The following is a 14448-nucleotide window of genomic DNA, read 5'->3' on the forward strand; positions in this document are numbered from 1 at the left end:
GATGAGAATACCCGAACACAAATATGTCAGCGTGATTCCCCAGGACGATAACATTTTTGACATAAGTCTAGAGTATCATCTTTCATCATATGTTTCCGGTAGTTAACAAAATCTTGAAAATTCAAGTTTTAGAATTTACTAGTCTTTTACTAATGGTTTTTGTTTGTTACCAGCTAATCCCTCTTTATCTCTGCCAAATTATTTGACATGAAATCTATAAAGATTAGGTTTTAAGTACCCGTAAATAATATTAATCAGTTTTCAGAAATCATGTGTGCAATAAAAGTATTCACTTCAATTGCAAACATTTTAAATATCTGATAAGATCAATACCAATTGTTCTATAGGCATTGATTGTCTTGATAAGAGCTTTGTTTAAAACAGATGCTTTGGTACCATAGTGTTTAGTATGAACTAATTTCAAATTAATGTTTGGCCACAAAATGGCTAAATTAAATTTGTTTGTACTGTGTGTCTTAGCTGCGTGGTGCGGCTATGTATCGGCTAAGGAAAGTGAGTTTTTGAACTTAAGCATATAATGGTAAGATTTGATAGATAGACAGGTTGCCATAGCGAGACCAAGCGAGAAAGCTACCACAATCCAAACTCCATAATTTGCCACCGTGCTTACCTATGTTAGAAGGATAAACTGACAGACTTTCATCCATATGTAATGGAAATCTGTGGAGATTTTGCCATCAATGATATTTTTATTATTGTTTTCAATATCTTTATTTAGTTTCGTTTAACAGTGATAAAATAATATAGCCTATGTTCATCATGTACCTATGTATGCGGGATTGTAATAGTGAAAGGATTTTTCAAATCCGTCCAGTAGTTTCAGAGTCTATTCTTTGTAACCAAACAAACAATCAAATCTTTCCTCTTTATAAGACTTTATAGACTACAAAAAATGTTTTTTTCGTAGTCAGCAATCGAGTCTATACTTATTGTTAATGACTCTATCATACTATTGAAAAGATCTGTCGATGAAAACTGTGCTTTTCCTTAAAAAAGTATGCTTTTTTTATAGAGGTGGTCATGTGTTACTATGGGACTTGGGCAACCTACAGGAACGGTGACGGTCAATTCAACGTCGATCACATCAATACCGATCTGTGTACACACCTCATTTACACATTCGTTGGAATAAATGACCAAGGAACGGTTATTTCTTTGGACCCCTGGCTGGACTTACCGGATAATTGGGGAAGAGGTTAGTTTTACAAAGTTTATTTAAATAAATCAGTAAAAATTTCAGTTTCAATGCAAGGTATCAAAATTAGTCCAGTGTTGCTTAGACGTAAAAAAAATTTAAACTCAATTATAATCTAACTTAATTTTGATAATATACAAACATAAAAATAATTATACACGTCAGCAGCAGACGAAATTAAAACAGTAGTGTTTTAACTATGATTTTCAGATAACTTCAGAAAATTCAATGCCCTAAAACAACAGAAACCTAGCCTCAAAACGTTATTGGCTGTCGGAGGGTACAACGAAGGATCAGCCAAGTATTCGAGAGTAAGTAATCTTTGATTTGATTTAATTTGATGACTGGTTATCTATACCACAGAAAACATATATACAAGTATCTATACTAATATTATAAAGCTGAAGAGTTTATTTGTTTGTTTGAACGCACTAATCTCAGGTAATAGTGGTCCAATTTGAAAATTTCTATCATTGTTAGATACCCCATTTATCGAGAAAGGCTATATATTATCTCGGTATTCTTATGGCAACGGGAACCGCGCGGGTAAAATGCGCGGCGTCAGCTAGTAATAGATATATGTTAATGGTCGTGACTGGGATTGATTTGCTTTCCAAGGTAGAGGTAACCGCCAACTTGCCATCGTGTGGTTGCTAAAAGAAACATACCTATATCCCCTATTTACTTACTGCAACTGGACTCGAAACTCACAATCCGAGGTTTCATTGTTTAGAGGTTAGAGTTGTAAATAATTTGAATGTTCTAGAAACTCAATTTTTATTGACAGATGGCCGCGAATCCCACACTGCGTCAGAATTTCATTACGAGCGCGACCAAAATGCTCCTGACATACGGTTTCGATGGGTTCGACTTAGATTGGGAGTATCCCAATCGTCGTGACACCGTCTACGGGAGAGCTGACATCGACAACTTCACCACTCTGACGAAGGAGTTGAGAGCAGAGTTTGACAAGCACGGTCTGCTGTTGAGTGCCGCCGTCGCTGCTGTGGGAAGCGTTGCTGTGTTGTCCTACGATGTACCAGCTTTTACACAGTGAGTTTGTTACAAAATCATTAAGAGAGACATTAAAAGATCTCTCTTCTGAGCTTTCTCGCGTAATTTTATTTGCAAAAGCAATAACAAAAAGCGTTAAAAGAGCTGTCTTCTGAGTTCTTAAGTTGTAAGTATATTTACAAAACAAATAAGAGCAAGAGCTTTAAAAGAGTCTTCAACTCTAATAAATCTCATGAAGTCTATAGTCTTAATATTAGGGGCTAAACTCTCGTGAATTGTGTTTCTTAATTTTAGGTGTATTTGTGTATGCTGACGACATCTGTCACAGAGAGATATATATCCGGTCCCCGCGCTAGTAGGACTGAGACCCTTGAGCAAAGAGAGACATTGGTGGAACATATCAATTTCACCTTACACAAGGTGTCCGATTGTGGAGACGCCAGTCTAGTAAAATTTTATGCTAATAATAAAATACATGCATGTTTATGCACAGATTGCCTATCTGTCGGTTTTCTAGAGGGTTTATTTCGGAGAGTGCGCCCAGAAACTATTGCATCTTACTCCTTCTTCCAGTTTCTCGCTACCACCTACAACAAGCATCATCTAGAGAAGAGTGAATAGGGATCTTCTAGGCAAGCGCGTTCCACCATAGGCTTATCATCGTTTACTTGATTGTAGCCAAGCGCTCTCCTATATAATGTAAAAAAAAACCATGTCTGTAAAACATGACTCATATAATGGCATATTTCTTTTGATACGGTCGTCTTTTGAGAAATGCTGTCGGGATTTTACCAATGTCGCCGTCTCGACGTCAAAAGGTACTGCGTGCCGCGTACAGTGGCTGGGGATTTTCGCATTAACATTTGGATCGTCGCAGTGAAAGGTTAATTTTGTTGGTTGTTCTATATTATCCAATATATTACCTGAAGCGCTTAAGTAAGAGCTTTTAAAATCTTTTTTATTATTTGTAATATATTTCAGTTTCATTAATTTTTGAATGCAAATTTTTTAATCTTATCGTTAGAAAGGTAACGCTTACATACATGGTTACTAATAATTATTATCATCGTATATTTTTAGTAACAAGGTTGCAGTCTCGGCATATCAATTTCACTTGTTGTTCTAGCATTAATTTAGATATCTTTCTATATCCTGTTTTTTTATTTCTAAACTCATTAAAAAAACAGAGGTTCTATGCTGACTTTATATAGGATTTTGAGCTTAGAATCATATCTACAGCACTCGTACAATTGACGGTCATAATTCAAAGTAGGAAGTTGGTGGTGTTAAGCACAGTGTTTTAAAGAGTAAATAGTGACATCATAGACATTAAAACCCTAACAAGTTCAATATGAATACCAGAAACGAACCTAGAATATTTTTTTCCAACTCAAACTCTTTAACTAACCTAACTTATACCTATATCTATCAATGTCAGAATACACAAGTAAGTGATATGACAAGTCAGTTATGAAAAATTTAATGAAATTATGCTTATATTTTTTTTATTCTAGGTATGTAGATTATGTAAATCTAATGACATACGATTTGTATGGTGCATGGGATTCAGTGACGGGACATAATGCTGGTCTTCACAAAGGTCTCGGAGATGAAAATGTTGCCAAAGGAAACGTCTTCAGCGTCGATCTAGCTCTGGAGTGGTGGCTTCAACAAGGTTCGTTAATAAATCTTATCTCAATACTCAATAGTAGAGGAGCCGAAGAGGCGATTTTAGGATTCACTTGGGCGTGCCAGATGAACATAATGGGAATACCTTACAATATGTACCTCCATAAAGTATGAGCTCGTAATATTTAAGGAAACGTTTAGATTTAGGGACGTTTAGATTTATTGATTTAGGACCCTAAAAACTGAATATCAAAAATTCACAACTTCTACACGAAGGGAAGATTGGCTGACAATGTTTATTATCAACATCTACTACAAGCTAGAGTGTGCATTTCAAAACCTGTCGATCTAATCGTAACCTGAGTAAGAATCTTTTAATCTGCCTATTTCTGCAAAGAAATAAAAATCAATAATTTCAATAAAGTTGTCAATAAAATATGTAGACGCTTTTCCCTCCACTGAAAGAAGTAACTAGTCTACATGCAATAGGTCCTTGCGATTGACTAACTTACCTAGGATTTATCTAATGTGCTGATTCAGTATTTCTGAAGTTAGTTTTGTTTTTGGTCGCCCTAAACGTATCCACCAATATTATGGGATTATACTTGGTGGGGACACTCAACAACGTGCAAGGTATACATTATGTTTATCTGCCCCGCTCGAGTGAATCCAAAAAATCCTTTATCGGCTCCCCTACTATTAGCATAGCACTGTACGGTTGGCAATGTAGTTGGTTGAAAAAATCTCAGACCAAATCCTTTGGATTGGTAACGCACTAAAATTCACCAACGAAATTGTCTGCCGTTTTTTGAGGGGGCGAGATAAACTATCACATCAAAATTATTTAACCCTAATAAATATATTTTGTTACTTACTTACACTACACACAACTATAAATTCGTAATACACACACGTGTAATTTTTACACAGATTAACAAACACATCACTTAGACTTGTTACCCAGAATATTCGATTACTTGGTCGATGTTTTGCTGTTCCGGCTGAAGAATCGATTGCTAACGATTACGACTGCTAAATATCGATTCTATAGAAACAGTTTTATAAATGCGTTAGATCGTTGATCTTATACTTTGACAGACGTCTAACGATGCAGGTCCCTATATAATTCGTCTGAGGATAAAATAGGCTGATATTGATGATGATAACGTTATTGGCAATATGTTTTAAGCAACAAGTTCGTTTTTAGGATGTCCAGCAGACAAGTTGGTGCTGGGTGTACCGCTCTACGGCCGCACATTCCGGCTGACCAACGCTAACAACAACGGAGTCCGCGCACCAGCCAGCGGTGCTGGTATTGCAGGCACCTGGACCGCCACCAGTGGATTCCTTGGATATAATGAGGTAAACATTGTAAAGGACAACGGGCACAATCTGACTCGATTTGTGAAAGATTGGGTTATTTTTAATAACCATTTACCAAACTATATGTCGTGTATAAACCGAAAGAGGTGTGGATTTTCATCCTCCTCCTAACAAGTAAGCCCGATTCCATCTCAGAGTGCATTACCAATTCATCACTTACCATCAGGGTAACCATTATAGGTAAGGCTACCTTGTAAAGAATTAAAATTAACTAGATTTCAATGATTGCGATAAATAATACTTTTTATATTGCACTTTTTTATTGGGGCAGCAAAAAGTAATAGGTCAATACTTATGCGAGATATTCCTATAATATTTTCAAGATTTCGCGTGACCTTTTACATTATTTGATTTATTATCTATATAATTTCATTTGTATTTACAGTTCTGTCTGAAGCTCAAAACAGAAAATTGGGACGTGCGTTACGATCACTTGGCCAAGGTTCCGTATGCCGTTCAAGGAAACAATTGGGTTTCTTACGACGATCCAGCTTCTATAGCGGCTAAGATACAACACGCCTTACAATACAACATAGCTGGTGCCATGGTGTGGAGCATAGAGACTGATGACTTCCGTGGAAAATGCGCTGGAGATTTCCCCTTGCTAAGAGCCGTCAACGAAGCGTTAGGGAAGTATTCTGGGAATAATAACCCTGCTCCCACTACAACAACGACTACTACTCCTCGACCAGCGGCTACTACAACTACAACAACTCCTCGACCAGCGGTCACTACAACTACAACAACTCCTCGACCAGCGGTCACTTCAACTACAACTACTCCTCGACCAGCGGCTACTACAACTACAACTACTCCTCGACCAGCGGCTACTACAACTACAACAACTCCTCGACCAGCGGTTACTACAACTCCCACTGGTAATTTGAATTCAAACTTATTATTGTTGTTGTTAATATAAATCCCATCAAAACATTAAAGTGAAAATTAAAGCCAAATTCAATCTATACTAATACTATAAAGAGAAAAGATTTGTATTTTTGTATGTAACGAATAAACTAAAAAACTACTGGGCCGATATAAAAATTATTACATCCATACAAAGCTACATTATAAGGGACGTCCTTAGCTGCTTAATATCCCACGGTAATGAGAAATACATGTGTTCTGCTATTATTTAATGAAAGGTTGTCACTTCACCAACAAGAGAAATGATTTCTGAGTCGGTGCCAAATTCTATAGATAATACTCAAAAAGGATTATAACACAAATTCATGTTTGAAATTGTAACTTCTTATAATCGAACGAGTACCGTGATAGCTCAGTGGGAGGGACCTTTACCTCCGGTTCCGGAGGATGTGGGTTCAAATCCGATCCGGGGCATGCACCTCCAACTTTTCAGTAGTGTGCATTTTAGGAAATTAAATATCACGTGTCTCAAACGGTGAAGGAAAAATATCGTGAGGAAACCACTGCGTGTGTGAAGTCTGCCAATCCGCATTGGGCCAGCGTAGTGGACTAATGGCCTAACCCCTCTTATTCTGAGAGGAGAATCGAGCTCAGCAGTGAGCCGAATATGGAATGATGCTGATGATAATCGAACAGTCAAATTATTGGAACAAAAGTTGATTACTTGCTGACTGCTGATAATTTAAACCCCGTGATAATATAATTTGCATTTAATAATAATCGAAGTTTTTGCATGAAAGTAATCTTAGCTTATAAAACTATGCTGCTTGCATTACTGCTTGATGCTATAATGCATACCTGTGTTGAAAGGATTTTATTTGATTGCAACAAATATAATAACCAAGTAACTAACTAAAATTAGTCAATTATTCAGTGTATCAAAAAATCAGCTCTGGTCATCCTCTCCAATTCAAAAAAGCCCGGGACCCGGGTGTAGAGTTAATAGTTCTCTTATGATGTCAACACTCATCTCTGCTCGTGTTGTTCTAAAAGCCCAAATTTCTATCTACCTAACCTACTACACAAAAGAGTATAGCTTTATAGCCTACCTACTACACAAAAGAGTATTGTTACTAAATGAAGAAATAATTATTTAATTGATATTATTTCAGTACCATCGACGTCGGTTTGCAAACAAGCAGGACACAACCCTAATCCCGATGACTGTCACAGTTACTACGTGTGTGTTCATGGCGGATCCGGAAAGTTTATAGCGCACCTTATGCGTTGTCCCGCAAATCTTCATTGGGATCAACAAAATGTACTATGCAACTATGCTGATATCGCCAAATGTAAAGTTTAATTGCACCGATTTTGATTTTAATAAATTTTCGTAGTATTGTCGTTCATTTAAATGCATTTTGGCAGGGATCAACAAAATTCACTATGTAATATGCAATTTTGCTAGTTGTAAAATTTTTGCGATTTTGATTAAAAGTATTGTCATTTATTTTGATAGGAATCAACAAAATGTATTATGTACTTCGACAATTGAAAAATTTTATTGCAATGATTTTGATTAAAAATATTGTCATTCATTTTAATAAGGATTTTGATAGGGATCAACAAAATGTACCTACCTACTATGCAAGTAGGTAGGTACATTTTGTTCCAATCCTTCGCCAATTGTAAAACTTAATTACACCGATTTTTATTAAATGTCGCGTTTATTTTGATAGTTTCACTATACACTATTTTTTTCTTCTCTACATTAAAATTTACAAGATTAAACTTATGGTCGAGCGCCATTTTAAAGATCTGCCTTGCCTTCCCTTGTCTTGAAGGAATTTGAAAATATGAGATATCTGAATTACAGGAAAACGAACCTGAGAATAAGTGAAAACCATACATACTAATATTTTATAAAGGTAAAGTTTATGATATAATGGGGTGTAATATCTCTGGATTTAGTAAACCGATTTTAAAAAATGTTTTACCACTAGAAAGCCGCGTTATTTGTGAGTATCATAGGGTATATTTTGTCTCAGTATTCTTATGGGAACAGGAACTACGCGGGTGAAACAGCGGCCGTCGGCTAGTCGCTTATAAACAGAGCAAAACTTTGTAAGACACGCAAGGAATACTATCAAATTACAATTACTTTATTTTGTCGGCGAAGTTGATAAGAACATAAATATTGAATTTTGTTTTCATTTTCACATTTGCTTTTATGAGCAGAATTTCCATGTTTACTAGTGGACAGCCGTAACTTCGTCCGCGTGGAAATCGTAATTCTTGAATCACATTATATTTCGTATTATATTATTTATAATTTATGAAAAAAATTTCAACTCTGAAATAAAGAAGGACTTTCCAAAAAAAATTTTAACCTTATATAGAAGTGGGTGAACAACTTCTATTTTTATTTTAGGATCATAAAGTACCCTATATTTTGCTCCAAATTCATCTCGATCGGTTCAACCGTTTAGTCGTGAAAAGTTAACAGACAGACATACTTACTTTCGTTTTTATAATAAACTAGCGATCGCCCGCGACTTCGTCCGCGTGGAATTCAGTTTTTCACAAATCCCGCGGGGACCACGGATTTTTCCGGGATAAAAAGTAGCCTATGTGTTAATCCAGACTATTTTTATTCCAAATTTCAGCCAAATCGCTTCAGTAGCTGCAGCGTAAAAGAGGAACAAACATACTTACACACTTTCACACTCACACACAAACTTTGCTTTTATAATATACTAGCGGACGCCCGCGCCTTCGTCCGCGTGAAATTCGATGATTCGATGTCGCGATATCGATAATATAAAGAGGTAAAGTTTGTGTGGTTGTAGGAGGTAATCTCTGGATCTACTGGACCGATATGGAAAATTGTTTTACCAATAGAAAGCTACGTTATTTGCGAATGTCATAGGCTATGTTTGATCCCCATATTCACACGGGAACGGGAACTACGTAAATGAAAGCGCGGGGCGTCATATAGCGGAATTTCTGCGTGTATTTAGAAATCTTGTATTATCTCCGAAACTATTTAACTAATTAACATACTGTAAAGAGCAAATCTTATCTCCATAATATCCTTGTGATTATTAAATAATTTATTTTGATAAGGATTTAAGTTTAGTAGTAGAAAATATTACGTAAACCTAAGTATATAAAATTAATATTTTTTAAAACACTAAATGTGCTATATCTGCTAAAATATAGAAGATAGATATATGGTGTCGCGGACTTTTTTATAGAACTTTTAAAGGTACATAAAGCCTCCATATATTGATTTCAATTTTACACAATGGATAAGGCAGCGCATGCGCATAAGTCTGTTTATGATGAATTTCGGCCCGACCTGTATGACAAAAACTGTGATAACTCGGCTAATATATATGATACCAATATAAAATATAGCCTATAGCACTCCCCGATAATGTAGCATTCAACTGGTGAAAGAATTTTTGACCCCATTTAAAGAATGTTACAAACTTACAAACTTTACCTCTTTATAATATTAGTATAGATGTGATGTGATAATGTGATGATATATCGTACTTAGTCATCCTGTGATTTCCTCAACTGTGCGCATTAAATGACAAAAAATCATTTAACGGTATAATAAAAAAACACCGTGATAAGAAAATAAAGTCCGTCATAAAACGTTCACTACTTTTATCAAAAGGCCGTTGTCTGATAATCTATTTTCATGGATACTCGATAGCTTAACTCTTTCTTTTTCACTTATCTTGCTTAGAAATATAACTCTGTGTTAGAATAAAGACACCAGGCAGGCACCTAGATAGATAGATAGATAGATATATTCTTTAATGCATATAAAAAATATAAAACAATATTCATCAAGTAACAAAATAAATAGGTAGAAATATGCACAAAGGCGGTCTTATCGCTAATAGTAACCTCCTCCAGACAACCCGCAATGTAAAAATCAAGTAATAGTAAACGCATAGTGCAATAATAAATAAACTACTTACTAATAAATAAAATACTTTATATACTAATTACATACATACATAAAATAGTAAGACATACCTACATAAATTATATATAAATATAAATATATAATATATATACATACACCCACATACGGAGAATAATAGGTACATACATATTCATAATATAGATAAGTAGTAATTTTTTAGACGATATTTGAAAACATTTAATGATTCAGAACATCTAATGTCCTATGGCAATCCATTCCAAAGGGCTACAGTTTTAACTGTAAATGAATTTCTATATAGTATATAAATTTACCTAGTTGGTATATAGCCCTCTATATTTCACCCAAACTGGCTAAAAGATTTCTATGAGGGACTCACATATTTTTGAAAGTCATCTTTTTTAAAAAAATATTTTACTAACTAACTAACAGACGCCTGTGGCAAATTCCATCGAATTTTAAAGCCTAATTCTCCCTCCCCCTTTACAGAAAGTATTGTCACTCCACAAAATTGTTAGTACCAAAAACTGCCATTTTAAATAAGTATTTATGATGTACTACGGAACCCTACACTGAACATAGCCAATACGTACTTGACGGGTTTTAACTATTTCACGCACTCTTCCATGTAAGCAATATGGCATTGTAAATTTTTATCGCATAGCAGAGTCAACATTACAATCACGTATTTTATTTGTTCATTATAATTTTATTGTTGATAAATACATTTTATGGACATTTGTCAATGTTTACAAATTATTGTAATGGGTCGAGAGTCTGCGAAAGCCAGATATACCTCATTTTATGAAATAAAAAACATGCACGTCGAATTGAGAAACTCTTTTTTTTTTAAGTCAGTTAAAAAAGGCTGTAATTAAGTGTCAGCCCATGCTCCTACCATAGTTAAGTGCGGTAGCCAAAAATGATGACAGTTTTTTTAATTGTAAACAAATTAGGAGTATGCTGATTGAACATAAATAAAGCAAATTTAAAGTCAAATTTGCAGCACGATCAGCAAAATGGCACGAATTAAAGACGGCGTTGATTCGCTGATCGTTAGGCTCAAACAAAATAAAAAATGTCTTTGTTACTTTGTGCGTTTATGTTTATAGTTCAAATGCTGATAAGTGTGTAGTAAAATATCACGGTTAATGTAAGGAAGCTAAAAATGTATAAATTTTCATATAATTACGATAACAGAAATTTAGTAGATTTTGAAACTTTATGATCTTATTTATTTTGTAAACATTGAGGCAGGGAGAACAGCACGAGCGGAGGAGGGGAGTGTTAAACGATTGTTAAGGAATTACTTAACCCTACATCTTGTGGTCACAAGTCTAAGACTCTGGTCGGAGTTTCTCTCTCTACCGCGCGATGGACCCGGCACCTGCACGGTGAATCCATGGAATGCTAAGATATTCGTCTTATTATTTTCTCAAATGTCTCACTCATTATTAACTTCGTGGCAACCCTTCGTTAGAAATCTTTAAAATTCTTTTTAAAAAATCATTAACGGTTTTTCGAAGGGTTGCCGCAAAATTTAAGAAGTTTGAAGAACTTTGAAAGTTAAAGAAGACTGTTCTGGGACATGATTTCTCATATTAAGATAATACGCTTTACTTGGATGGTTCAGGGTCTGAACCCTTCAAATCTGCTATTTGGCAAAGATACTGTAAGGTCCCTTGTCCTTACTGACTACACTATTATGGCCTGCACTGGACGTCCGATCTCCACCAACGACAATGTCAGAGTGGCTCTTTACACCTCAACTCCGAGTATATATATGAGACAGTGAATATAGGTATCTAGTTAGTAGATACAAATATAATATAATTTAATTATACATACAAATACCATGGCCCAAACTCCATCTTGGCTACCATACTTACTTATGATAGGAGCATGGGCTGAAATACTTTTAGCCTTTATATAATGAGGTATGTCTGGTTACGCAGGCTCTCTGTCTTATAATAAAGATAGAAAAAAAAGTATAATTAGGATACACATCATACAAAAGAGAGAGAGATAAAAATAATAATTAAAATAATTCGTTACAACTAGTATGATTATGTCCCTGAATAAACTCAGCAAGTATTATATTTGTTGAGACCTACAATTTCATCCGACATTTAATCACCCCTGTTTTACTCCTTTTTGTGAAGTTTACATATTTAAGGCTATAGTTAAAATTCCCACGTTTTTGAAATTGATTCCCAATGAAATTATTATTTAACATTTTTATGCAGTGTTTCTTGTTAATTAAAATCATGTAACCAGTATTGTTAAAAATAAGTATTATCACGTTTGATGCGGCACTGATATTTATGTACTTTCCTCTTTATTGACCTCATACTAGAACTTTGTGGTGCGGTACCAGGTCCCATCAACCTCGTAAGTCTTAAAAACGCAATACGTGCGAGGTCAATTGACCTAGTACCGCAGCGAACGTCTTAAAAAATTGTTTTAGTTAAACATACATAACAAAAAAATATCTAATATATAAAATTCTCGTGTCACAGTTTTCGTTGCCATACTCCTCCGAAACGGCTCGACCGATTTTGATGAAATTTTTTGTGCATATTCAGTAGGTCTGAGAATCGGCCAACATCTATTTTTCAAACCCCTAAATCCTAGGGTAGGATAGTGGTAGGGTAGGGATATGGTATAGGAATAGGGTAGGGGTAGGGTAGGGTAGGATAGGGGTAGGGTAGGGGTAGAGTAGGGGTAGGGTAGGGGTAGGGTAGCGGTAGGGTAGTTGTAGGGTAAGGTAGGGGTAGAGTAGCGGTAGGGTAGTTGTAGGGTAGGGTAGGGTAGGGTAGGGGTAGAGTAGAGGTAGTGTAAGGTAGGCATAGGGAAGAAGTGCAAATAAATAAATTAATAAGTCAAAGCGAAGCTTGAGCGGGTCCGCTAGTACCTATTTCTATAAATACACAGTTATACGTTGCGTATTTCTACCTCACCTGTTAAATTTGAGTATCGTCGCAAAATGCTGCAAACCCCCGAATCTAAGGTACAAAATATCCGTCAGTGCTGCAAAACTGCACATGGCGTGTGGAAAATATTATTTGATCCCGCTGCTAAATTGTTGCCGCAACGCTTCACCCAAAAAATAAAGCGAAAAATACGGTACATTTTAAGCCGAGGGCTTTAAAAAATCAATTTTCGTTTAAAAGGACTTATCCGGACTCGTGGATCCCGCGCGGCTTTCGTTAATCGATTTTGGGGTTTTTAAAATAGATGTAAAAATTTAGTTTTTTAAGAATTTTAAAATCCAACTATTTTTCTGTACTTACACGAATAATATTATTTTACATTCAATTTTTCTCACATCCATCAATGTCTGAGGAACTGTAAAGCTCAAAACTCACTATTACGCCTGGGATACGCAACGGATACGTATTATCCCGCCGTCCACCCGGCATCGCCGCGCACAGTAGCAAGGGACCGCCAAATCAAATACATAAAGCCCTAGTAATTGAAACTGTTAATAGATTTCCTAATTAATCAAGTTTTATTTTGTTTTTTGATACCGCCGTGAAACCGATCAATAGATAGCACATATAAGATGTTATTTTTCAAATTGTATCATCATCATCATTGTGCTTATTTACAAAGTCGAATAATGTTTTAAATATTTTATTTTCTCTCTTTAGTATGTTACAGAATATTTGTACATAAAATTATATACGAAGTTCCTCTCCTATCTTATAGCTATGTAATCGGAATATAATGATGAATCCAGAATGAAGATTTATTGGTACTACCTATGCGGTATATACATATAGCGATTGTAAACACCACCATGAATCACAGAAATTTAAATACGAAATAATGATTTTAGATAAGTATTTTGCTAAAGTACTAAACTGATTTTGGTGAAAATTCTATTAGATCAATCTGGAGAAAAAAATACACTTCGAATTGAGATTTCCTTTTTTTGAAGGTGGTTAAAAATTAACTAAATGAATTTCATAGAACTGATCAGCCTACCCTTAGAATATTGCGTACAGCAAAAATCCCTTTCACGTCACTATGAAGTGATATTCACTCACATTTCAGAATACTTAATGATTCATTTCATTCAAGCACTTTAATGCTCATTGTGTCGTCATTTATTTTCAAGGAAAATAACTGCGAAAACTATTTTAAGAAATTTTTGCTGTGACTCAAAAGGGGTCATAGAACTTAATATAGTTTTTTATTGTCATTAGAAAAGTCATTTTGTTTTACAAACTTCAATAATGCTTAAAAATGTTACCAAGCCTTACTAATTGAAATAAAATAATGTTACTAATTGAAATAAATGAATATTGACTATTGACTGCAAAAGGATGGATTCCGGAAGACCGGAAAAGTTTTCTGTACTTGACCGCCA

General features: G+C 35.1%; 1 protein-coding gene across 1 annotated transcript; it reads left to right on the top strand.

Moving 5' to 3' along the window:
* The first annotated feature begins 443 nt into the window (after positions 1 to 443).
* Positions 444 to 7803, top strand: LOC128198642 (chitinase-3-like protein 1). Its single transcript, XM_052884977.1, has 8 exons — positions 444 to 513; positions 1034 to 1216; positions 1427 to 1527; positions 2004 to 2269; positions 3745 to 3905; positions 5067 to 5221; positions 5628 to 6120; positions 7282 to 7803. Exons 1-8 carry the CDS (start codon positions 444 to 446, stop codon positions 7470 to 7472), a joined length of 1620 nt encoding a protein of 539 aa, XP_052740937.1. The 3' UTR covers positions 7473 to 7803.
* The last annotated feature ends 6645 nt before the right edge of the window (positions 7804 to 14448 follow it).

Source organism: Bicyclus anynana, chromosome 2 (assembly GCF_947172395.1).
Source record: "Bicyclus anynana chromosome 2, ilBicAnyn1.1, whole genome shotgun sequence".
In the NCBI taxonomy this organism is placed as follows: Eukaryota; Metazoa; Arthropoda; class Insecta; order Lepidoptera; family Nymphalidae; genus Bicyclus; species Bicyclus anynana.

Coding starts and splice junctions, on each gene's coding strand:
- LOC128198642 (XM_052884977.1), top strand. CDS start 444: ATGGCTAAATTAAATTTGTTTGTACTGTGTGTCTTAGCTGCGTGGTGC. Junction 5,222..5,627: donor GATTCCTTGGATATAATGAG/GTAAACATTGTA, acceptor TTGTATTTACAG/TTCTGTCTGAAGCTCAAAAC. Junction 6,121..7,281: donor GGTTACTACAACTCCCACTG/GTAATTTGAATT, acceptor ATATTATTTCAG/TACCATCGACGTCGGTTTGC.